The sequence below is a fragment of the Schistocerca gregaria genome, chromosome 3 (genome assembly GCF_023897955.1).
Source record: "Schistocerca gregaria isolate iqSchGreg1 chromosome 3, iqSchGreg1.2, whole genome shotgun sequence".
Classification (NCBI taxonomy): Eukaryota; Metazoa; Arthropoda; class Insecta; order Orthoptera; family Acrididae; genus Schistocerca; species Schistocerca gregaria.
The window spans coordinates 420,049,404-420,077,107 of NC_064922.1; the positions used below are offsets into that span (position 1 = coordinate 420,049,404).

The 27,704-nt window shown below is 43.1% G+C and overlaps 1 protein-coding gene across 1 annotated transcript in view; it reads right to left on the bottom strand.

Moving 5' to 3' along the window:
* LOC126354637 (echinoderm microtubule-associated protein-like CG42247) overlaps positions 1-27,704 on the bottom strand; it is a 287,858-nt gene that overhangs the window by 82,872 nt on the left and 177,282 nt on the right. Inside the window, exons 6-10 of the mRNA XM_050004406.1 lie at positions 26,374-26,545; positions 20,500-20,595; positions 9,922-10,059; positions 6,302-6,433; positions 4,379-4,507 (exon numbers count right to left, since the gene is read on the bottom strand). Coding sequence (XP_049860363.1) covers positions 4,379-4,507; positions 6,302-6,433; positions 9,922-10,059; positions 20,500-20,595; positions 26,374-26,545 — 667 coding nt within the window. The remainder of the gene's footprint in view (positions 1-4,378; positions 4,508-6,301; positions 6,434-9,921; positions 10,060-20,499; positions 20,596-26,373; positions 26,546-27,704) is intronic.

A 27,704-nucleotide genomic window follows, 5' to 3' on the forward strand; every position in this document is an offset into this window, starting at 1 on the left:
ATCAGGAATTTATAGAAAGATGTAAAAAATTGAAGATAAAATTAATGAAACAATTACCACTTTTATGGAAAATAATGATGAAATTATTCCATTTCATGAATGTGAAAATAATTCAGTTGTAGTTTTTGATGATTTCGTTCTTGAAAATCAGGACTGAGTTAGAGATTACTGTATTAAAGGTAGATAAAAGTAAAATATAGGTTTTGTTTAAGGGGGTAGAATGGCAAACAGGCCAACTTGGAGCAGGAGCGGCACCACAGGACATTTTAATTTCCACTGTTTATACTTTTAAAAATAAATTCATAAAACTTGGTCAACATGACAAGGAAGGATTCAGGATTCACAAACATAGCAGTCAAAGTTTAAAAAGATAACAAAACAAAACAAACTGTAGAATTTATTTAATTTATGAAAAATGAATGATCTCTTACAGTTTAAACTTCATGTTTATAAAAAACTCAAATTGTATGGTTAATTATCTCAATTTTGACAATAGTTTTTAATAGATCTGAAAAATTCTAGAGTGTTTGTACACCTGTAAGTGTTGTTTGTCTGTTGTGAAAAATTCATTGAAAAATTTCTCTTATTTATGAAGCAAAGTGTACCTATAGCAAAAAATGCTGCCAATAGTAATTGAAAAAAAGATGAAATTTAACATGTAAAAACAACTTATTTTGTTATGTTTTTGAACTTCGACTGCTATGAGAGTGTATCCTGAATCCTTCCTGGTCACACTGACAAAATTTTATAAATTTATTTGTAAACGTATAGATGGTAATAATCTTAATTTTTAAAATATTTTCGGACAAGATGATACAAAGTTGAATCACATTTACTGGTGATCTGATGTTGCTGATTTAAAATTTGATAGTGTTAAAGAAATATGTAGTAAAGGTGGCAGTAAAGATGAATACAGTTTTATTACGATAGATATGATTTCTAATGGCAAATAGAGAGAAAATATTAACAATTTTCAAACATTAAACATAAATTTTAATAATAATAAATGTAAATGTTTTTTACAACGGTGGTTTCCCACAGACATTGCTGCCCCTTATACTTTCTTCATTCTCCGATGGATGGCTACTGGTGTTTGTCCTTCGGCAGCCAAGAAATACACTACTGGTCATTAAAATTGCTACACCAAGAAGAAATGCAGGTGATAAACGGATATCCATTGGACAAATACATTATACTAAAACTGACATGTGATTACATTTTCACGCAATTTGGGTGCATAGATCCTGAGAAATCAGTACCCAGAACAACCACTTATAGCCGTAATAACGGCCTTGATATGCCTGGGCATTGAGTCAAACAGAGCTTGGACGGCGTGTACAGGTACAGCTGCCCATGCAGCTTCAACACGATACCACAGTTCATCAAGAGTAGTGACTGGCGTATTGTGACGAGGCAGTTGCTCGGCCACCATTTACCAGACGTTTTCAGTTGGTAGTAGATCTGGAGAATGTGCTGACCAGGGCAACAGTTAAAAATTTTCTGTGTCACGCCAATATGACGATGACGAGTACTCGCTTCCAATGTGCGTTCACCGCGATGTCGCCAAACACGGATGCCACCATCACGATGTTGTAAACAGAACCTGGATTCATCCGAAAAAATGACGTTTTGCCATTCGTGCACCCAGGTTCGTCGTTGAATACACTATCGCAGGCGCTCCTGTCTGTGATGCAGCGTCATGGGTAACCGCAGCCATGGTCTCCGAGCTGATAGTCCATGCTGCTGCAAACGTCGTCGAACTGTTGTTGTCTTGCAAACGTCCCCATCTGCTGACGCAGGGATCGAGACGCGGATAAGATGCCTGTCATCTCGACTGCCGGTGATACGAGGCCGTTGGGATCCAGCACGGCGTTCCGTATTACCCTCCTGAGCCCACCGATTCCATATTCTGCTAACAGTCATTGGATCTCGCCCAGTGCCGGCCGGGGTGGCCGAGCGGTTCTAAACGCTTCAGTCCGGAACCGCGCGATCGCTACGGTCGCATGTTCGAATCCTGCTTAGGGCATGGGTGTGTGTGATGTCCTTAGGTTTAAGTAGTTCTAAGTTCTAGGGGACTGACAACCTCAGAAGTTAAGTCCGATAGTGCTCAGAGCCATTTGTACCATTTTGCCCATTGCGAGCAGTAGTGTCGCCATACGATAGACCGCAATCGCGATAGGCTACAATCCGACCTTTATCAACGTCGGAAACTTGATGGTACGCATTTCTCCTCTTTACACGAGGCATCACAACAACATTTCACCAGGCAATGCCGGTCAACTGCTGTTTGTGTACGAGAAATCGGTTGGAAATTTTCCTCATGTCAGCAAGTTGTAGGTGTCGCCCCCGGCGCCAATCTTGTGTGAATACACTGAAAAGCTAATCATTTGCATATCAGAGCAGCTTCTTCGTGTCGGTCATATTTCGCGTCTGCAGTACGAAATCTTCGTGGTGTAGCAATTTTAATGACCAGTAGTGTACATTCCTCATTATCCGATGGCTGGCTACTGGTGTTTTTCCTCCGGCAGCCGAGAAATCAGCCCGTTGGTATTGTTTGGATGCTTCTGATAATAACACAGCCATAGTTCACGTTCCCGCATTTACCGCACTCATGTCGGAGAGAGACGAATGCCACATTAATCCTTTGTCTATATGTCGGCGCTTGTTGTGCTGCGTTGTGTATAGCTGCAGTAACGCTTTCAAACGGAAACTTGTTGATCGCTTCTTATAATGTGCTTGAAAAGATCAGTTTCCGCAAAACTGTTCCGGTATTCTACCTGTATGAAAAATTTACGAGCCATGTAAAATACTCTCAGACCTTAAGTGGAACATAATAATCTCATTTCGAAAGAAAGCAGATGTTAACAGGTGTGAATATTGCGTATTATCAGTTTAAAAATGCAATGTTTGCAAAATATTGGCACGGATTATTTACAGAAGGATGGAAAAACTGGTAGATGCCGATCTCGTGGAAGGTCACTGTCAGAAATGTAGGAACACTTGAGATAGTTCCGGCGCTCCGACGTATCTTAGAAGAAAGGTTGAAGAAAGGCAAACATACATTGATAGTAGTTGTGTATTTAGAGCGAGCTTTTGACAGTGAACACTGTGAAATTCCGAAGGTAGTAGACATAAAATACAGGGAAATAAAACTTATACAAAAACCAGATTGCAGTTATGAGAGCCGAAGGACATGAAATGGGAGCTCTGGTTAAGGAAGTGAGAGAGGATTGTAGCCTATCCCCAGTATCATTCAGTCTGTTCACTTAACACGTAATAAAAGAAACCAAGGAGAAATCTGGAACGGGAATTACAATTCAAGCAGAAGAAATAAGAATTTCGAGGTTAGCGATGACGTTATAGTTCTATTAAGGGCAGGAAGTGCAGCTGAACGAAATGGGTGGCGTCTTGAAAACAGGGTTGAGATGAACATTAAAGAAAGAAAAACGGGGGAATGGAAGCTAGTCGAAGTAAATCAGACGATGCTTAGGGAGTTGGATTAGGAAATGGAATACTAAAAGTAATAGATGAGTTTTGCCATGGGCAGCAAAATAGTTGACGATAGCTGTCGCAGAGAGACGTTAAAATGCACTCTGGCAATGACAGGAAAAGAAAAATAGGATTATTATTTTAAAATCGAACGTAAATTTAAGCGTTACAAAATGTTTACTGAAGACATTTGTCTGGAGCTAACCTTGTACGAAAGGTGAAACATGGACAATAAGGAGTCCAGACAAGAAGAGAATATAATCTTTTGAAATGTGGTGCTGCTGAATATTGCTGACGATGAGGAGGTACTGAATCTAACTGAGGAAAATAGAATTTTATATCAAGGCCAAATTAAAACAAGAAATCGACTGATTGAACGGATCCTGAGGTATTAGGGAATTGTCAGTTTGGTGCGGGATAAAAGTTTGTAGGGTAAAAATCGTAGAGGGAGATAAAGGCTTCAGTGCGGCAAGCAGATTCAAATGTATGCAGATTGTAGTAGCTAAGCAGAGCTAGAGGGAGTGGCACAAATGAGACTAGCATGGAGAGCTGCATCAAACTAGTCTTTAGAATGAAGACGATGACAACAACAACAACAACAACAACAACCATTACTGGCTGCAGTTATGTTACATATAGGTAATGAAATATTAGTCTGAAGCGTTAACAACATACAAATATTTATAAAAAGCTACCACTTCTTGTAGGGTTTTGGACAGTGTTTCATGTATAGAATATTTTTCATCGTGACTGTAGCATTACGTAAGATTGTGTTATAGAAGATTTTCATGTTTGTGATGTACAGAAGTGCTATTTTCCTCGTTAACTAGATTTCAATATCAATCAAGAGTCATTTCATCATACCACAAATGGTGAAGTGTAAGAGTACCTTGCTTTCTGTGATTTTCTTGTAATTTTGCAGCGAGTCCCAGGCTATGATTTTGCGGTCTTTCTCTCCTCCGGACAGCAAAGTGCCTTCAGAAAGCATAATCAGCGAACTGATCCCTTTCGTGTGAGCCTGAAAATAGAGAAGTTATGATAAGAGAAAAACAGTTTATTACCGCATGATTTACCGCGATGGGGGAGGGCGTATTTTGACAAAGGTGAGGAATGCAATATAATTTTCGTTCTTTTCTTTTAAACTTAAAAATGAGCATTAAATACGCTATAATTGTATTCCCACGAGCAAATTATTTAGCAGGAACGAGTTTCACAACCTCTATAAATTACTCGTCAATTGACTGCCATAAACAAGAGCCGAAGAATCTTCATTATTTTGTTCTATACGACAACAAGGAATATTCTCTCAGCAACCATAAATGTCTAGGGATATCAATTTTAGATCCTAGCGAATGACAACTTAGAAAAAGAGCCTAAGACTGTTTGAAACTGAAAGAAAACACGGAAGTGATAATTAAGTACGAACGAACATTACGATTTTAATGAACCTCAGTGATGTTTGTAAATGCGTTGCAAGATTATCATATCGATATACTTATGTCTGAAGGTTATTTGATAATATGGAGATTTTAAAGAATGACTTATTATTTAAATTTATTTCCCGAAAAAGAACTTTGGAACACTCTGCGAGTTGATGGGGATTTTTGAGAATTCCTGTGGTTGATGCGTCTACAGGTCTCATAGAGCCCTACTCGCTTGTATGGCAATTAATGGCAGTGCTGGCAACCACGAGTCTTTCCTTTCGCAAAGGAGTATTGCTCTCTTTTGAAGCGCTACACAATCTTTCACTGCTGAAAAATTGTCAGTAGCCTTCCTTCTCTCGCTACTATGAGAAAAGAAACGAGGTCTAAAACTTATTCAGTTCACGACAGATGAGAGGAAAAAACGTGATGAAATATATTCAAAACAACGATTTCTGTTTTTCCTGTAAACTGCTAAGATTGTATAACAATTACCTTAGTTTGTAACTGTAAATAAATTCTAGATGGAGAACTGTATTTATTTTGTTTTATTGTATTATTATTCTTGCAGCGAAGTAACTTCTCCTAGAAAACTGAAGTACCTTTGACGATAACAGTGAGAGAAAGAAAACGTCATGACTCTTAGTGATGTGAATATAGGATGTAAAATTGAAATCAATCTATCGTTTTCCTGTGTACCCTCTTTTGTGTGTCATGTACATTTTACCTTCCTAATGATGACATAGTTAACTTAAGAGAATTTGTCATGAGAATGTTGCGCACGCTAAAAGTGTTATTGGTCACTAGTGAGAAGACGTTTTGATGGTGAAGACAGAGGAAAATAACAATTTCTCAGTAACTGAAGTAGGACTCATATTTTTTTTTTTTTAAAGAGTTTAACTGGAACAGGAGGAGTAGGAGTTACAAGTTGGTCTACGACTCGTGGTGGACTGGATAAAACGCTCCACAGCGACACTAAATCGACCCCATGTTATAAAGCCCTGAAATTTTATTGCCACTGTTCCTTATGAAACCACGTAATAGACGAATCTGATACGCAGATGCTTAGGCCTATAATTGATCTTCGGCTGCACTCGCATCGTTTCAGGGTATACAGAAAAACAAAAGAAAGCTGTAACAACGTGAATATAGGTAAATTAGTATCTACTTGAAAAAGAAGTCAAGAAAAATTATAATACGTAGCGGCACGTGACATGATTTTTGTAAGGAACCGCATCATTTCAAGGCAAATACCTCCTCCGCGAAAGCCACTACTTGCTGCATTATATGGTGACTACATGCAGCGTAATGTACATGATGGAAAACTCTGACAACCGCAGCATATTAGTATCTACAGGAGAAAAGTTATTTCTGAACAGTAAGAAGCAAACCTCAAATTCCATCCTGACGAAATAAGCGCCGTCACTGTCCACAGAGTAGATGGTGATGAATCCATCTCCATCTGCAGTTACTACATCGCCGTCTTGCTCGAACTGAATGCTGGTAATGTTCGTTCTCGAAGGCTGAAAAGAAACAAAAACCACAGCAAGGATAGCAATATCTTTCGGAATACTTGTTTTTGAATTCTACACCGAGAGCTATTTTCTAGTTTTTGGTATGACAACACTTGCTTAATGAGTGTTTGGGATGCTTGCTGCCGTGATGCTGATCAAGCCCTTAAATTTTAGACCGTGAACTTTTAACACTACTATCCAGTCGTGGCGTTTACTTCCCATGACTATTTTCGTTAAAAATTTCCTCTACATTATTTTCCTAATATCAGGAGCCACAGTAATGAAGAACAGTCTTGATGAAAATGCTTTCACCATATGTATGCTATTGTATGACAATCCCTGTGTGGTCAAATGACGAATATTTTGTTCTTCACATGTGCTACGGCTTGCAACGTAACTTATTTCAAAAGGAAATCAGTAAATCAATTGAGAGTGGTTACACAGCCGAAATTGTAATAGTATCCAAAAGGAAATGAAAGTAACAGTTAAATGAAGAAAGCATTATCAATTAGACTGTTTTCTCTAAATTTTAACAGCCGACATATCCCTGTAGACGTTTTCACTATAGCTTCCGAAAATATACATAGCCCTTTTTAAAAACACCCCTTCCAGCTTCAATATATCAACACATAAAAATGTGACGAGTAATAACTATGTACACAAATACAAATCGATTTGCGAATAAGGCTTGCTCAAAAACCTTTGTTTATCTCAGCTGTGAAGTACTAAAGAAATTCGAGTATATGGTCCACTTTGTCATAACACTAGGTGGTTGCACAGAGCACATATGCATGTAACATTTATGCTGTAACATCTCCAGCTGGGACATCAGTTACAAGTTTTCGATATTAAGGCCACTGTATAAAACACTCTATACCAGTATACCCAAATATCGACAATGTTGGACACTAGTAAACCACTTATGAGGACTGTATGACGTATAATGAAAGAAGTTCTGTAAAGTGTATTGCACCAAGAAATTATGATCGCCTTGTATATAATGTAGAACGTTCCTAATATCACTTTATTCCCAGTTTGCGTTTAGAATAATACCAATACACATTCAAGAGCAATTAGTACTATCGTGTTCCTCTCTGACGAAGGAAATCTTCCGTTTAATTCAGAAGTTTAGATCTTCGTAATTCTGCTTGTTAACACTCGATATCTTTTTTCTTCAGTCAAATAACCTGCAGAAGACATTAATTCAGCTGACGGCGTAGCATCAGAGGTCACCGGAACATGAAGACAAGAGCAAGGAGACGAATAGGATTTCCTTTCATGAACAGAATGTGGATGCAAGAGTCATGTTTCAAATTTGTGTGGGCAAAATGCTAGCAATAGATTTATTATTATTGTTATTATTATTGTATTGTGAGGACATGACTAATAAACCAGGTGATATTTGTAGTCTATTTTATGAAGTTCGTATTTCATTTCTGTCATTGATTTTGATATCGTTGAGTCGTTGTAGTTAACATCATTCCCTTAATATTCGTGGGAAAAGTGAGGCTAATGTAAGAGGAGATTATATAGTGGGCGACACGAACCTGTGTCTTGAGATACATTTAATGTAAAACAGTCTCTACAAAAATTTTTGTGGGGTTGCATAATTAAACTTTTTTCCGTGCTCCAAATATATATACAAATATTATTTTATATTGGTAGTTAGGGGCTCGTGTAGTTAACCAATAAACAGATTGTAATAACACATAAAAAGTTTTCTTTTTCAAACATGAACGTTTTTAAATGAAACAATGCCGCTATCTATGGACATTTTGTACACAAACTGTGATGGTCCGTTGTCTCGTTACTGGTCAAAATCGACATGGCTGATGTAAGCACTTGTCTTCTTCTTTAGTGTGTGATACCACAGGTATTTTACAAATGTCGGCGTAGAAACTTTTCCAAATATGATATCTCATAAACGACTCACACTAGAATCCTGCAAAAAACTTACTTTTGACAGTCTAATTTGCCATAGTTTCACTAGGCATTGTTCCGTTTAAAAAAGTGTATGTTTGCATTGGAACACTCTGCATACTGTAGAGCCTTCGGGCCTGCGGTTGGAAGAAAGCAAAAGTCACACCCGTCTAGAAGAAGACCAACAGAAGTGATACAGAAAGCTACCATCCAGTATCACTGACATCTACGTATCGTAGAATCTTAGGACATTTTACGAGATTAAGACGAGGTATATCAAACAGAATGATCGCCTCCATTCCAACCAGCCAGGGATCCGTTCCATACAGGACGTACACAGGGTACTGAACGTGTACAAAGAAGGGTGGCACCAACGACAGCAGGTTTGTTAGACTCATAGCAGAACGCCACGCAAATGCTGTGAAGCGGGAACTGGAAAATGCTTGAAGATAGACATTTATCTTGCGATAACCACTTACAAAGTTCCATGAACTACACTACTGGCCATTAAAATTGCTACAGCAAGAAAAAATGCATATGATAAACGGGTATTCATTGCACAAATATATTATACTAGAACTGACATGTGATTACATTTTCACGCAATTTGGGTGCGTAGATCCTGAGAAATCAGTACCCAGAACAACCACCTCTGGCCGTAAAAACGGCCTTGATACGCCTGGGCATTGAGTCAAACAGAGATTGGATGAGGTGTGCAGGTACAAGCTCTCCTTGCAGCTTCAACACGATACCACAGTTCATCAAGAGTAGTGACTGGCGTATTGTGACGAGCCAGTTGCTGGGCCACCATTGACCAGACGTTTTCAATTGGTGAGAGATCTGGGGAATGTACTGGCCAGGGCAGCAGTCAACATTTTCTGTATCCAGAGGGGCGTACAGGACCTGAAACATGAGGTCGCACATCATCCTGCTGAAATGTAGGGTTTCGCAGGAATCGAATGAAGGGTAGAGCCACGAGTCGTAAGACATGTGAAATGTAGCGTCCACTGTTCAAAGTGCCATCAATGCAAACAAGAGGTGACCGAGACGCGTAACCAGTGGCACTCCATACCACCACGTCGGGTGATACGTCAGTATGGCGATGGCGAATGCACGCTTCCAATGTGCGTTCACCGCGATGTCGCCAAACACGGATGCGATCATCATTATGCTCTAAACGGAACCTGGATTCATCCGAAAAAATGACGTTTTGCCATTCGTGCACCCAGGTTCGTCGTTGAGTCTGTAGCAATTCACCTTCGTGGTGTAACAATTTTAATGGCCAGTAGTGTAGTATGAATTGAGGAATCCAGAAATATACCACATCCAGCTACGTATCGCTCCCGGATATCGCGAAGAAAAGGAGTCATTTTTTTTGTTCACTGATTACGCGAATGGAACGAGGAAAAATCGTTATATGTACTATTGTGGTAGGCACCCTCTGGTACGTTCTTCACAATGGTTTGCACAGTGTAGATATAGAAGCGGAGAAAGAGGTGCTATTCGCTACAAGATACGTGTCTGTTATTCATTTGGTCATGAGCGTATGTGAATAAGGAGCACGGAAATTGTGTTACCGGTTTGATGATGTCCGTCCGTTCGAAGAAACCATCCTTGCGGCGCGTCCAGAAGGTGAGGTGGCCCTTGCCGTGGGTGATCAGCAGGTTGTCGTCCAGCGGGTGGAACACCGCTCCCGTCAGGTCGTCTTGTAGCGTCTGAACACAGTAACAAGCCTTGTGTAACATATCAGCAACCAAACAGACTACGCGATTGAGTTCTTTCAGTGTTGTAAACACAAAGAATTATTTAATTTCATCCATTACTGTCAGTGTTGCCTCCGTGACTGTATTACTTTCGTATACGATACAATGCCTTCTGTCACAACTTGTGATTTTATTTGAGTGCGCGAGGTATTTCAAGCCCTGAGGGCTCATCTTACGGTGTTTGATCAGTATACAGAAGTTTTCTAATCAAAGTTAATGCTGGTCCTGTTAAAACTACACAGGTAGTGAAATGAAAACGACACTGCTGAAAAAAGTAAACAAGCAGATTATTATTTCAAAAGTAACTGTCATAACTGTTAATACATTTATCCTGCAGTGAGAGAAGACAGTGTTCTAACCAGTTTTGTGTACCAAGGAGGATCAGCTCCGTCGTTTGTTAATTTATTTGGTATAAATCTCTCGATTGCTGCCGATACTATTTCTTTGAATTTAAGCCACATCTGGTCTACACTTATATTATTGGAATGACTGGAGATTGTCTCTCGGGAAGGCGTCAAGTGAATTTTTATCTGCTTTTTTGAATAAATATAGTTTTCGCTTATTTTTCGAGGATTTGGGGATTACAACATTCAATCTCGCTACGGCAACCCTGTTTTCACTAATCCCTATATCGGTTTTTATGCTCGTTGTTAACTCAGGATTATTTGTTGCTAACAGGTCAAGTGTGTTTTCACAACCGTTTACTATTCGCGTGGGCTCATGAACTAACTGCTCGAAATAATTTTCAGAGTATGCGTTTAGCACTATTTCGGATGATATTTTATCCGTACCTCCGGAATTAAACATGTATTTTCGCCAACATATCGTGGGTGAATTAAAGTCACCACCAACTATTATCGTATGAGTCGGGTACGTGTTGGAAATCAAACTCAATTTTTCTTTGAACTTTTCAGCAACTGTATCATCTGAACTGGGAGGTCAGTAGAAGGCCCCAATTATTATTTTAATCCGGTTGCCAACAATGACCTCTGCCCATACTAACTCAAAGGAAATATCTACTTCAATTTCGCGACAAGTTAAGCTACTTGTGACAGCTACAAACACGCCACCGCCAACCGTGTTTAGCAAATCTTTTCGGGACACTGTTAGGTTCTTCGCAAAAATTTCGGCTGAGCTCATATCCGGGTTTAGCCAGTTTTCAGAGCCTATAACGATTCGAGCATCAGTGCTTTCTATTAGCGCTTGGAGATGTGTAAGGGTTTCGCAGGGAAACTTCCGCAGTGTAGTCTAAACTACCTGCCAACAAAATGCCTCACACTTTGCGAAGGTGGTTTTGAATACACTGTAGAAGTTGCTCTGCGAAACTTTTACACACCATTCATACAGTCCCACTCTCCCCATGCGAATTCCACATTTTTGAAGAAAGAAGTGGAGCACTCCTGGCTACAGTCATGGTTCCGTAGGCAACCGCAAACATTTTTCTATGAATTCATTGACAGTATCTTCTAATGGGAGACAAAATGTGTTAATAGTTATGGCTATTACTTTTGGAATAATAATCACCTTACTTAATGCTCGTTTTCGTTTTACAGCCTCTTATATAACTACAAAGTGGCACATTGCGGATACAAGTTTTAAAAGCTAAGACAACATAGAAAAATTAGTTACTGTTCCAGTAGTGGTTACGTGGTTTTGAAGTACTCTACGAGTAGACACATCTATGAACATCTGTACACTTTTCGTCCAACAGCACATTTGTAAACATAGTTCAAAATAAGTCAAAGTATATGAAAACGTGAAGGTGCTACCTTTCTACATATACACAGGTGTTAGTACCTCAGGGAAAACACAAGGATGTTACATTATTTATTAAACATAGATGCCTTTTCTAAAGCAATAATTTTTATAAATATCAGATGTTATGTAATGATGGTACTATTAAGTATTCGTTTGTTTAGGGAAAAATAAACTTTTAAAGTATCCGAATCTCTGAGTTCTAATACACTCCTGGAAATTGAAATAAGAACACCGTGAATGCATTGTCCCAGGAAGGGGAAACTTTATTGACACATTCCTGGGGTCAGATACATCACATGATCACACTGACAGAACCACAGGCACATAGACACAGGCAACAGAGCATGCACAATGTCGGCACTAGTACAATGTATATCCACCTTTCGCAGCAATGCAGGCTGCTATTCTCCCATGGAGACGATCGTAGAGATGCTGGATGTAGTCCTGTGGAACGGCTTGCCATGCCATTTCCACCTGGCGCCTCAGTTGGACCAGCGTTCGTGATGGACGTGCAGACCGCGTGAGACGACGCTTCATCCAGTCCCAAACATGCTCAATGGGGGACAGATCCGGAGATCTTGCTGGCCAGGGTAGTTGACTTACACCTTCTAGAGCACGTTGGGTGACACGGGATACATGCGGATGTGCATTGTCCTGTTGGAATAGCAAGTTCCCTTGCCGGTCTAGGAATGGTAGAACGATGGGTTCGATGACGGTTTGGATGTACCGTGCACTATTCAGTGTCCCCTCGACGATCATCAGAGGTGTACGGCCAGTGTAGGAGATCGCTCCCCACACCATGATGCCGGGTGTTGGCCCTGTATGCCTCGGTCGTATGCAGTCCTGATTGTGGCGCTCACCTGCACGGCGCCAAACACGCATACGACCATCATTGGCACCAAGGCAGAAGCGACTCTCATCGCTGAAGACGACACGTCTCCATTCGTCCCTCCATTCACGCCTGTCGTGACACCACTGGAGGCGGGCTGCACGATGTTGGGGCGTGAGCGGAAGACGGCCTAACGGTGTGCGGGACCGTAGCCCAGCTTCATGGAGACGGTTGCGAATGGTCCTCGCCGATACCCCAGGAGCAACAGTGTCCCTAATTTGCTGGGAAGTGGCGGTGCGGTTCCCTACGGCACTGCGTAGGATCCTACGGTCTTGGCGTGCATCCGTGCGTCGCTGCGTTCCGGTCCCAGGTCGACGGGCACGTGCACCTTCCGCCGACCACTGGCGACAACATCGATGTACTGTGGAGACCTCACGCCCCACGTTTTGAGCAATTCGGTGGTACGGCCACCCAGCCTCCCGCATGCCCACTATACGCCCTCGCTCAAAGTCCGTCAACTGCACATACGGTTCACGTCCCCGCTGTCGCGGCATGCTACCAGTGTTAAAGACTGCGATGGAGCTCCGTATGCCACGGCAAACTGGCTGACACTGACGGCGGCGGTGCACAAATGCTGCGCAGCTAGCGCCATTCGACGGCTAACACCGCGGTTCCTGGTGTGTCCGCTGTGCCGTGCGTGTGATCATTGCTTGTACAGCCCTCTCGCAGTGTCCGGAGCAAGTATGGTGGGTCTGACACACCGGTGTCAATGTGTTCTTTTTTCCATTTCCAGGAGTGTAGATCAAGTTTTCTACCATTATTTTCTGTATATACACTCCTGGAAATGGAAAAAAGAACACATTCACACCGGTGTGTCAGACCCACCATACTTGCTCCGGACACTGCGAGAGGGCTGTACAAGCAATGATCACACGCACGGCACAGCGGACACACCAGGAACCGCGGTGTTGGCCGTCGAATGGCGCTAGCTGCGCAGCATTTGTGCACCGCCGCCGTCAGTGTCAGCCAGTTTGCCGTGGCATACGGAGCTCCATCGCAGTCTTTAACACTGGTAGCATGTCGCGACAGCGTGGACGTGAACCGTATGTGCAGTTGACGGACTTTGAGCGAGGGCGTATAGTGGGCATGCGTGAGGCCGGGTGGCCGTACCACCGAATTGCTCAAAACGTGGGGCGTGAGGTCTCCACAGTACATCGATGTTGTCGCCAGTGGTCGGCGGAAGGTGCACGTGTCCGTCGACCTGGGACCGGACCGCAGCGACGCACGGATGCACGCCAAGACCGTAAGATCCTACGCAGTGCCGTAGGGGACCGCACCGCCACTTCCCAGCGAATTAGGGACACTGTTGCTCCTGGGGTATCGGCGAGGACCATTCGCAACCGTCTCCATGAAGCTGGGCTACGGTCCGGCACACCGTTAGGCCGTCTTCCGCTCACGCCCCAACATCGTGCAGCCCGCCTCCAGTGGTGTCGCGACAGGCGTGAATGGAGGGACGAATGGAGACGTGTCGTCTTCAGCGATGAGAGTCGCTTCTGCCTTGGTGCCAATGATGGTCGTATGCGTGTTTGGCGCCGTGCAGGTGAGCGCCACAATCAGGACTGCATACGACCGAGGCACACAGGGCCAACACCCGGCATCATGGTGTGGGGAGCGATCTCCTACACTGGCCGTACACCTCTGGTGATCGTCGAGGGGACACTGAATAGTGCACGGTACATCCAAACCGTCATCGAACCCATCGTTCTACCATTCCTAGACCGGCAAGGGAACTTGCTGTTCCAACAGGACAATGCACGTCCGCATGTATCCCGTGCCACCCAACGTGCTCTAGAAGGTGTAAGTCAACTACCCTGGCCAGCAAGATCTCCGGATCTGTCCCCCATTGAGCATGTTTGGGAGTGGATGAAGCGTCGTCTCACGCGGTCTGCACGTCCAGCACGAACGCTGGTCCAACTGAGGCGCCAGGTGGAAATGGCATGGCAAGCCGTTCCACAGGACTACATCCAGCATCTCTACGATCGTCTCCATGGGAGAATAGCAGCCTGCATTGCTGCGAAAGGTGGATATACACTGTACTAGTGCCGACATTGTGCATGCTCTGTTGCCTGTGTCTATGTGCCTGTGGTTCTGTCAGTGTGATCATGTGATGTATCTGACCCCAGGAATGTGTCAATAAAGTTTCCCCTTCCTGGGACAATGAATTCACGGCGTTCTTATTTCAATTTCCAGGAGTGTAGTACAGTTAGGCTCTTGTGAATATCACTTAATTTGTGTCTATTAAGTGATTACATTAGTAAACTTAATCCTGTTTTCTTTGTTGGTGGTTAATTAAGATTTCTGCAGTAAATGGAGAGCACGAACCTCACTTATGTGTGTCAGAAATAGCCTCGGAAACCAATAATACGCCATGTCGTTTTTATTAAACTTAGTTTTTTTTGAAACAACTTGTTTGACGTATTGTTCTTCATGAAAATGTTAATCTTTAGCTCTCCTTTTGGATACTTTGCACTAGTTTTAAATGATTTTTTCCTACTGTTTAGCATACCATTAGGTCATACGAACATTTTGGACCAGGTAAATCTACGAGACGGAGTGGAACCCGAAATCGGACCCTTGCTTCGGCTTGCAATACTACATTCCGACATATGATTCTCCCTGGTCACGAATGTTCACGGTATCTTGTTCTAAATTCAGCTTATTGTGGAATTTTGGCTCGTAAAGGGAACCGGGTAAAAAATGAAACCAACGTTCGTGGAGCTAAATAATATCCACTCAGACAGTCTTGCTATTTTGGACCAAGGTCGATGCAAGCAATTGAGGAAAGCCAGTAGACCTTCATCTGTCTTTTCCGATCAATGTATTTTCCAAGGAGAAATGCTCCATAACGTTCTCGGGCTTTCACAAATATTCTCAAGCGCTGACAAGTATTGCTGATCGTTCTCGACTGTTCTCGAATGTTATTGAATACAACTTGGAAATGTTACATATCACAATGATCTGCACTCCAGCAAAATCTTCTTAAGCGATGAGTTATGCAACTTAAAGAAACAGGAAAAACGTCGAAAATGTATCATTTCGTAGAGAGAAATTGTATAAACAAAGAACAGTTGTGGAACGAACAATTTTAGCAACTGAAAATCACTTACTTCAACAAACAAGTCGGCGAATACGTAATATGATACCAGGGGAAAACAAAAAAATTAAATGCGTTGATACAATGTTGAATCAGAACGAAAGCGTGAACTTCCTAACAGAATCTCTAAATTCCCTCCACATTTCCGATATACCCTTGCAAAAAAGCTTCTTAACCACATCAGAGAAACGGAAATATTAAACCGACTAGAAAACTACGAATTCCACGCACTTCAATCGACTAGCATTCAGCTTTGAAAGACTCTAGTTTCCAGTAAGATTAGATTACGATCTATAAAGCGCAAGGGCAGGAATTCTAGTGTTGCGGAGTGAATTTAAAAGAAGTGTGTTCGTGTGTTGGACAACCACAAATCATACTCATCATTGCACCGAAAGCAACACACCAAATGTATGTAGTTTATAAGAATGCACTCTGAGTAAGTTAGATGCTGTACAAATGAGATTATTAATTCACATTTTTTTCCAGTTGAGAAAACAAATTGAAAACTAAGACCAAGCGAAGCGGAGTCGTTTTTAGCTAGTGCAAAATATTTGTTTACACAGCTTAACTAAAGGTAATAGGGAGATAAAACACAGAAGATTTCTGTTCAGTTCTGTCCTGATGCATCTTACACAGTCCAAGGAAGAGGAAGTCTCCCATTGGGTGACAGAAGTGAAGGAGGAAGATAATGTGGAAGTCATCCAGTAATGGGACCAGAATTCGACAGAGTACGAAATGATCTAAGCTCAAATTAATCTGCAGTAGTCGCTGACGTACCGTCAGAGTTACTGAAGTCTGTAGAAGGTGTGAGGTCTATACCTCGATCAAAATGACGAAGTGATTGACTGTCGACTATGGAAGAGGGCGACGTTGTTGGTTCACGTTTATCTGTGCACACAACATGGCTGCGACAGCAACAGATGGGCGTTTTAGTTCTGGATACATTCACACGCTACCCACCAACGTGTAGCACTGTGTTTGATTGAAATTTTCGTAATAGTCTTACCACTATTCTGTACACTCTCGTTAGGAAATTCTGTCGGTGTCGTCACTGGCTACTGTCAGGTAGCATGACAGCTGAGGGGCTGCTGATACACCATTTATACTCTAGCTGCCGGCTGTGACGTCACTGGTGCTCACTGGAGCGCCATGGTTCAAATGGTTCAAATGGCTCTGAGCACTATGGGACTCAACTGCTGTGGTTATCAGTCCCCTAGAACTTAGAACTACTTAAACCTAACTAACCTAAGGACATCACACACATCCATGCCCGAGGCAGGATTCGAACCTGCGACCGTAGCAGTCGCACGGTTCCGGACTGCGCGTCTAGAACCGCGAGACCATCGCGGCCGGCGGAGCGCCATGTTTAACTGGAAAAGTATTATTTCAAATGGATCTGTTTGGGATATATTGTGTAATGTTATCACTGCTGATTTCTAGTATCTGTAAATAATCATTTTAATTTTTGTTTAGTTTTGCTCTGGTTGGTGTAGATATGTCTTTTGTGTGCAGTGATACATGTTTCAGTGATGGAGCCATAGTATCATTTGAAATATTGACAAAATTGGCAATAAAATGTGGCTCTGGTATGGAAGATCAGTTGCTTGCCTGAAACAGACTACGGGTGTTGGAAGCTAAAACATTCGCTCTTCAAGTCATCATAGAAACATGGAGTGCTGAAAGGAACGCGAAGAGGAAGATGAAGAAATGCAGCGCAGTGAAGACTATGCTACTACAATGTTCTGAGGCACAATTTAATATGATTCCTATACTTTTTTTCAATTTCCCACGAGTTGCATTTTTCAGAATTTATGTACACATATCTCCGTAGATGACGATCAGATAGACTTTAGGAAGGGTAAAGGCACGAGAGAGGCAGTTCTGATATTACGACTGATAATGAAGGAAGACTGAAAAAAAGACACGTTGGTAGATTCTGTCGATCTAGAAAAAGCGTTCGATAATGTCATATGGTGCAAGATGTTCGAAATTCTGAAAAAAATATGGATAAGCTACAGGGAAAGACGGGTAATATGCAATATGTACAAGAGACAAGAGGAAACAATAAGAGTGGAAGACCAAGAACGAAGTACTCGGATTAAATAGCGTGTAAGACAGAGAAGGTACAGATGAGTCGAAATTCGCTTGGTGCTGAAAGGAGCGTTAGACGGGATACACAGGGAGTTTCAAAGTCTTAGCCTCAAACGTCTAGGGGTGGCTGATCACTTCATTGTGAACAACTTTTTTCTTAGAGACAAAATATTCACCGGCACTTCCGGTGACGCTAGGTGTCCTTTAGTATACTAGCGCGACGAGACTTCACCAAACTACCAGATCCTGCTAACAAGGCATGGTGCATACTAAACATTCCGATAAACTGATAGATTTTGAACAGGAAAAGCACAAGGATGAATGTCTCTAAGTACAGAAACATATTTTAGAAGAGAATCAGGTATTTTAATTTTCCTCTGTTCCACATCCCACTCTCATTCAAATTTTATTATTCTCCCTCTGCTTTTTTTCTTCGATCTCTTTATATTCAGTTAAAGCTTAGGACTAGTTACGTAGTATAATGTGATGTAGGGTTCGTGGTTGTACATTAAACTGCACAACATAAGAGAATTAAAATTCCACTTCTCTGAAACTTTATCATTTTCTCCCATTGCAAGAAAGAAATTCGAAATTTGGCTCGAACGTGTCTACCACCTTCCTGTGTAATGATGCAGCTGTTGTCGCCCTACGATGTAAACCTCGGGCTCGGAGACGCTTCAATCGGACATGTAAACAAACATAAGCGATACGAAAAAGCCTCAGGAGATGTTACAAAGGGCGAGAATGAAACCACCGCTTCCTTTGGGAACTTCATTTCCACACATTTCGTGGTCGAAAATGAAGAGTTCGCAGTGTGATGTGCAACAGGACGACGTTCTTGATAATCCTTAAGACCGATGACACAACCCTCCCCCCTCCCACCCCCAGGGTGATGCAACCCTTCTGTAAGGACGTCCAGGGGCTACATCCTCACTGAGCGCGGTCTCACCTGACCGTAATTTTTTGATTTAGTATAAAGGGTGGAACTGCGAGGGACCATTCACATTGTTCGGCGAAATTTGAACATGACTAGCCTTAATGTGGAGTCATAAAAGAAGGAAAGAAATTTGGGAATGTATTGTGGACTATAATAATAATAATAATAATAATAATAATAATAATAATAATAACAGTAATTGTGAAAATGGCTTCTAGCGTGCAAATGACACTTAAAATAGCAATTAAGAAATAGAAAATTAACGGAAGTTCAAGGCAAGCTATCTTTATTGTCGACTACAGGATGCGGAAGTACAACGTCACAATTAGGTCAGATCAGATCAGTGTAGGGGACGTAAAATCCAGAAAAAAATTCAAATAAACACAGATAGGAAGATCACCATTGTAGAGCAACGAGTATAAAACTACAGAAATATATGCGAAGAGCACGCAGAAGTTTGTCTGGTAACCGAACATGTTTGGTGCACAGATTGACAGTGCAGCTTATTATTTAACCAAATTATTGGTATTACTATAATTTTAGCGTAGCAGATTTACTAGTCAAGCTTTATCTAGTAAACATCACAGAAAATTGACATCTAACGCATCACCGGGGACAAGAATTAAAATTTAATCTAGTTCAGAGAATTCAGCTGAGAACATTATTTTCAGTTAATGCAGTTAGTTACTGGGCTCTCAAGCATCAGGAATGTCTAAGGCCAAGCGTATACTTCCGCACGGTTATCGCTGAATGGCTGCCGTTTTATCGCAGTAGCTCCACAACGGCAGATTTCCAACCTCACTCTGACATTCTTGTCAGTTGTTTTCCCTCACCGTAAATGGTTAGCTCTTGTCTTACGACGATCTAACGAGGTTAAAACCTACGCCGATCTAACAAGGTTAAAATCGATACCTCCTATCAGATTAAAACTGTGTACCGGACGGAGACTCGAACTCGGGACCATTTCGTTCCGTGAGCAAGTGCTCTACCAACTGAGCTACCCAAGCACGACTCACGATCCGTCCTCATAGCTTCAATTCTTCCAGTGCCTCGTCTCCTACCTTCCAAACTTCACAGGAGTTCTCCTGCGAAACTTGAAGGACTAGCACTTCTGGAAGAAAGGATATTGTGGAGACATGGCTTATTCACAGCCTGGGGGATGTTTCCAGAATGAGATTTTCACTCTGCTGCGGAGTGTGCGCGGAATTGAAGCTGTGAGGACGGGTCGTGAGTCGTGCTTGGGTAGGTCAGTTGGTAGAGCACTTGCCCGCGAAAGGCAAAGGTCCCGAGTTCGAGTCTCGGGCCGGCACACAGTTTTAATCTTCCAGGAAGTTACAAAATCAGCGCACACACCGCTGCACAGTGAAAATTTCATTCTGGAACGTGAAAATCGGTTAACACGATAAATAAATACCAAAGAACTTCTGCAGTTCGTTCACATTGATAAACACAAATTAAGCTACATTCAGAGTGGAAGGAACTGGAGTGCTGCTTCTGACACCTGTGACCGTGGTGGCCGCTGTCAGTGGAGCCCACAGTGTGGAACGAGGTAGCGAATGTCATCAAAAGAGTGCAACACGAGACACTTGGAGCAGTAAGCGGGCAGCGCACGTCGGTACTTACGGCGACTTTGCCGAGCAGGTGTCCCCATTGCCACTGCCACACGGAGAGGATCCGCTCGCGGCCGCCGTCCACCGCCAGGACGTAGCTGCCGCCGTTCTTCGCCGTCCGGGGGAAAGACTGAGATCACACATCACTCGCCACTACCCGCTCTGGCTGCCAAGCGGCGAACTAGCGGCGCAGTCGCAGCCGAAGCAGTCTGCTGCTCAGCACTAACGCTACATAATAGCTAAGCACTCTGGACAAAGTGTTAGTCACCTCCATTGGACAAAACGGCAAAACCGTGCAACACAGCCTCTGCTCTTAATAACAGCCCCAATCGGCGAGGAAGGCACGTCTCTCCTGATCTCCCATCGATTATCAGATCTAGTACACGTAAACTAAACGTAAACTCCGACCATACGCCTTGGTTGGCCCATCTGTATCCACATCCCGCCGTGTCATACTCATCCACTAGCGGCACTGAACGCGGCGTGGAGCGTCAGGGCACCACTACACCCGCAGTCGTTAGTTTACGTGACCTGTAGCCGCTACCACTCGGCCAAGTAACTCCCTAACTGGCTTCAGGAGGCTGAGTGCACCCCGTTCCATTCGTCTCACTACGGAAAGAATACTTACAAGGGAACTCCCCATCGCAACCACCTCAGATTTAGTTATAAGTTGGAACAGTGGATAGGCCTTGAAAAACTGAACACAGATCAATCGGGAAAACGGGAAGAAGTTGTGTGGAACTATGAAAAAATAAGCAAAATATACAAACTGAGTAGTCCGTGCGCAAGGTAGGCAACATCAAGGAGAATGTGAGCTCAGGAGCGCTGTGGTCCCGTGATTAGCGTGAGCAGCTGCCGAACGAGCGGTCCTTACTTCAAGTCTTCCCTCGAGTGAAAAGTTTACTTTCTTTATTTTCGCAAAGCTATGATATGTCCGTTCGTTCATTGACGTCTGTGTTTACGGGAAAATTTGAAAACGTTAAAAACAGATGTTTTGACAGAGCACAGGGAAAACTGTGCGACTGTGAAACTGTTGCTTTCATTTGTTGCAGTTTATGTGAAAAACTCTTATGTTTTCATCACTTTTTTGGGAGTGATTATCACATCCACAAGAAAACCTAAATTGGGCAAGGTGGAAGACTCTTTTTACCCATTCGCCAAGTGTACAAGTTAGGTGGATCGACAACATATTCCTGTCATATGACGCACATGCTGTCACCGGTGTCGTACAGAATATATCAGACGTGTTTTCCTGTGGAGGAATCGGTTGATCTATGACCTTGCGATCCAATGTTTTCGGTTCCCATTGGAGAGGCTCGTCCTTTCGTCTACTAATCGCACGGTTTTGCGGTGCGGTCGCAAAACACAGACACTAAACTTATTACAGTGAACAGAGACGTCAATGAACGAACGTACAGATCATAACTTTGCGAAAATAAAGAAAGTAAACTTTTCACACGAGGGGAGACTTGAACCAAGGACCTCTCGTTCCGCAGCTGCTCACGCCAATTACGAGACCACGGCGCTCCTCAGTTCACACTATCCTTGATGTTGCCTATCTTGTGCATGGACTACTCAGTTTGTATATTTTGCTTATTTTTTTTCATAGTTCCACACAACTTCTTCTCGTTTTCTCGATTGATGTGGGTTCAGTTTTTCAAGGTCTATCTACTGTGCCAACTTATAACTAAATCTGAGGGGGCTGCGATGGGGAGGTTCCCTTGTTATTAGTACCAGGAATCGGACTCGGGTCTTCCAAATGGCAATCAGCTGCCCTGACAACTCAGTTACGGACGCGGAGTGACTAGATTCAGCAGAGCTGCCAATTTGCGGGAATTCTAATTGCTACTTTTCACTCGCTGTTCCGAATACTCCCGCATGTTTCTATGACATCAAGACTGGGTCATTTAGTGGGATAATGCGACACTGTTTCCGAATATTAGTCAAACCACGTCCGCCCCCAGTAGCCGAATGGTCAGCGTGACAGATTGTCGATCCTCTGGGTCCTGGTTGGATCCCCGGCAGGGCCGAGGAATTTTCTCCGCCCAGGGACTGGGTGTTGTGTTGTCTTCATCATCATCCTATCATCCCCATCGACTGCGGGTCATCGAAGTGGCGTCAAATTGAAAGACCGGCACCCGGCGAACAGTCTGCCCGACGGGGGGCCCAAGCCATACGATTAAATAAATAAATAAAATGAACTCAAACCACAAACGTATGTATACAATGCAGTGAACATGGTTTTAGTCACTTTAGAATGACGCTATACTCAACACGAACGTGTAGAAGAAAGAGCAGCATTGGCTCGCCAATACTCTTGAAACAAACACCCCGGTTTACGTTCATGGTTTCTAGAATGAGCAAGCCCAAGTCATGGTACGAAAAACATCTCAAAAATATCAAAAAGCCCCCTCCGCGGAACTACAGCGTTCACACTGCGGGTTACATGTCTCGCTAGGCAGTCAATGCACTCGATGCCTTGGATCACTTCAAAAGAAGCCAAATAGCGATTCGACATGCCCCCAGACAGCTATTGTCCAGTTTGTGTTATTTGGCCCACAGAAGGCTTGCAGTTTATGTGCTGCTGTCAGAATTGGCATTTTGCGATCTACTCGCTTCGAAACTTGCATTACACGTAATTCACTTCTCAATTTTTGCTCGGAAGCTAGCTGAGATGGACGTGCATCAACTGACATTACCAATTATTGCGTCCGCCCCCAGTAGCTGAGTGGTCAGCGCGACAGAATGTCAATCCTAATGGCCCGGGTTCGATTCCCGGCTGGGTTGGAGATTTTCTCCGCTCAGGCACGGGGTGTTGTGTCGTTCTAATCATCATCATTTCATCCCTATCGACGCGCAAGTCGCCGAAGTGGCGTCAAATCGAAAGACTTCCACTCGGGGAACAGTCTACAGGCCCTAGTCACGCGACATTTACTTTTTTTTACCAATTATTGTTTGGTTTGAATCCGGTTGTCAGTGACACGATAACATACTCGTTTCCAGTCCTTGTAGGATAGTATTATGCCATGTTACTTGCCTGTAAGTGGTGCACCATTCCCTGTTGACATACTGGACAGTCGACGTTGATACACAGTCAAATCTAGCAATCTTAATTCACTCTATGCTCATAGGAACTCTCAAATACGATAGCTGCTATTATGTTCACGTCTCCACAGCGACACGTTACTGTACGTATCCATACAACCGACTGGTACACACACATTACTTCACTTATTTCATTTGCGTTAGTGGCTGTGGGTCAGATGTCCGTCTGGAACCAGTTTTAATACCGTGTGCAATGCTCCTGAGCGACCAGTGTGGTCTTTTAAGAGATGACTAACATTTTCTCCAATAAGCCTGTATCAGTTATTCCAAGAAGATTTAATGACAGTTAAATATTTTCTTTAATGCAACTGGGCAGGGGTAGTACTTTTTTCTTATTAAATACAAAACATGTAAATGTTGTTCATAATTTATGTTCCATGCCTCTTTTTTATTTACCCTGAAGAAATATTATAATACATAATTCTACTGCCCCGCGACACACTGGAAGCCCTGCAACCACTGTCCCGTAACATACCACTAGAAGAACCCAGAAAAAATGGCACAGTTCATTTATAAGGTTTGTGGAAGCGTACGGCAACACTGGACCATCGTATGACACAGTGGTGATATAGCGTAGGCTCTTCCAGTGTGGTCAACGAGTCTGAATGACGAAGAACGAATTAGCAGAAATTATCGTAATAGAAGTGAAGAATACGGTGTTTGATGACCAGCGTATTTTGAACACGACAAAGGTTGCCTATTCGCAGCTTTTATTACATTTTGAAGGTCGCTGACTGGCCATATACGACGAAAATGTGTCCCCCCCCCCCCCCTATCCGAAGCAGCAGCTTAAATGTTGGAATGAAGTTATTCCGTTTTAGACTGTGAAAGTATTATTTATTGCGTTTGCAGTTTCGACAAATGGTCATTGTCAAGCATTCAGAAAGGAATCAATTACCAGATAAAATACATTATGATTAAAAAATTAATAAACATTTAAAACTGAAAATTCGAAGCTCCTTTCGTGGGATATTAGGACCTATTCAACATAAACTTGTGCTGGAACATATTTTCCAGCAGTGTAAAACCAGATACATGTAGTGGTGTAAATCTACCCACTGTTCTGTACACCATACGAACACATGTGAAAAACATGATAACATAACGGCGAACAGCTAACACAATAGTAAAAACAACTTACACTATAAACAGTAAAGTCTCAAATGTTCAAATGTGTGTGAATTCCTAAGGGACCAAATTGCTTAGGTCATCGGTCTCTAGACTTACACACTACTTAAACTACCTTAAACTAACCAATGCTAAGAACAACACACACATCCGTGCTCGAGGGAGGACTTGAACCTCCGGCGGCAGGGGAAGTCTAAAAATTGTGTAGCTGTCGTGCTAGATGGATCAAAATGGCGTCATTTTATAGTTAAAGTTGTTGTAGCTTCGAATTTTCAGATTCGAACGTTTGTTAGTTTTTTAGCCATAGTCTGTGTTTAGAACAAAATTTTCTCGCTGCACCAGAGTGTGCTCTGAAACTTCTGGGCAGGTTAACAATGTATTCCAGACCGAGACTCGAACTCAGACGCTTGGCTTTCACGGGTAAGTGCTCCACCGACTGAGCTACTAAAGCACGACTCAGTACATGGCCTCACAGCTTTACTTCCGATAGTACCTCATCTGCTACCTTCCAGACTACTGGAGTTCTCCTGAGAAACTTACAGGAGTAGTACGCCTGGAAGAAAGGATTCTACGGAGACATTACTTAGGCCCAGCCTAGGGACGTTTCTAGAATGAAATTTTCACTCTGCGGCAGAGTGTGCGCTCATGTAAACTTCCTGGCACGTTAAAACTGTGACCTAGACCTAGACTCGAACTCAGGATCTTTGTCTTTCGGGGGAAACTGTTCTACCGACTGAACTACCCAAGCACTAGTCATGTCTCGTCCTTCTCAGGCTGTGGCTAAGCCATGTCTCCACAGTATCTTTTCTTCAGTAGTAGAAGGTTCTCAGATGAATTTCTGTGAAATCTGGAAGGTAGGAAATGCTGTACTGATAGAAGCAGAGTACGCCCGCGAAAAGGCACAGATCCAGAATTCGAGTCTCGGTCTGGCACACATGTTTAACATGCCAGGAAGTTTCATATTATATTTTATTTGGTGAATGGTTCCTTACATAATGCTGGACAAAACTGAGCAGAATGATAGCATGAGTTTCGAGGTGAAACGTTTCGTGAGCAGTCGAAATGAAGACTTCTACTATCTAAGTCACCATCAAATCTTCCACCCCTGGGAAAAATTTGTGGCTTTGAAGGATGAACTTGCGGGAAGGATTAAGATCATCACGAGGATTTTTGCTCGCGGCTTCTCTTTCGAGGTGATAATTAAAACTTTATGACTACCCCTCATATGTGGGGAAATGATGAAATAGTGAATTTTATTGATCTGTCTACATTTTAATGTCTTCTCACTGAGCAACAATCTGATGTTTTGAACACCTGTCATTCGATTAACGTGCTGTTAACAATCCACAATAAGGCTTAAGGCCTTACATACTTCCCGCCCCCCTCCCCCTCCTCCGCGCCCCCACATCTGCATACCTGTCCTCCAACGCATAGGAACCAAGCAGGGTGGTGGCGTGTGGCCTGTGAAGGGCGCTGTTGCTGCTGCTGTGGAATCACACTGTACTATAATGAGATTTTCACACTGCAGCGGAGTGTGCGCTGATATGAAACTTCCTCGCAGATTAAACCGGTGTGCCGAGCCCGAGTCTCGGCCCGGCACACAGTTTCAATCTCCCAGGAAGTTTCACACTGTGCTACTCCAAGCAATACTCACGAGCTGCGAGAAGGCGACGGCGGAAGCGGCCACCTCTAGTTCGCCCATGCCGAACACGTAGAGCGTCAGCAGCGTCTCGGTGCTCCAGATGCGGATGTGCGCTTGCGTCTTGCGGCTGCGGCCCGCGCGCTGCCCGGACGCCACCATCTCGCGGGACGGGTGCAGGTCCATACTGAACACACGGGGAGTAAGGGACACGACAAGTGCTCAAGCAGACAGAGAATGGACGTGCAGTACAGAGGGTGACCCAGGAGAGTGGTCAGTATTCGCAGACATAACGGCAACATTATTTGAAACAAGAAACATTGTATGTATACAGGGCCGTCCATTGATAGTGACCGTGCCAAATCTCTCACGAAATAAGCGTCAAACGAAAAAACTACAAACATCGAAACTCGTCTAGCTTGAAGGGGGAAACCAGATGGCGCTATGGTTGGCCCGCTAGATGGTGCTGCCATAGGTCAAACGGATATCAACTGCGTTTTTTTTTTAATAGGAACCCCCAATTTTATTACATATTCGTGTAGTACGTGAAGAAATATGAACGTTTTAGTTGGACCACTTCTTTCGCTTTGTGATAGATGGCGCTGTAATAGTCACAAGCGTATAAGTACGTGGTATCACGTAACATTCCGCCAGTGCGGACGGTATCTGCTTCGTGATACATTACACGTGTTAAAATGGACCGTTTATCAATTGCGGAAAAGGTCCATATCGTGTTGATGTACAGCTATTGTGATCAAAATGCCCAACGGGCGTGTGCATCGGTATCCTGGACATCATCCAAGTGTCCGGACCGTTCGCCGGAATAGCTTAAGGAAGCAGGAAGTGTTTAGCCACATGTGAAACGTCAGCCACGACCTGCAACAAATGATGATGCCCAAGTAGGTGTTTTAGCTGCTGTCGTGGCTAATCCGCACATGAGTAGCAGACAAATTTCGCGAGAATCGCGAATCTCAAAAACGTAGGTGTTGAGAATGCTACATCAACATCGATTGCACCCGTACCATATTCCTATACACCAGGAATTGCATAACGACGACTTTGAACGTCATGTACAGTTCTGCCACTGGACACAAGAGAAATTACGGATTTTATGCACTCGTTCTATGTAGCGACGAAGCGTCATTCACCAACAGCGGTAACGTAAGCCGGCATAATATGCACTATTGGGGAACGGAAAATCCACGATGGCTGCGGCAAGTGGAACATCAACGACCTTGGCGTGTTAATGTATGGTGCGGCATTATGGAAGGAAGGATAATTGGCCCCCATTTTATCGATGGCACTCTAAATGGATCAATGTATGCTGATTTCCTACGTAATCTTCT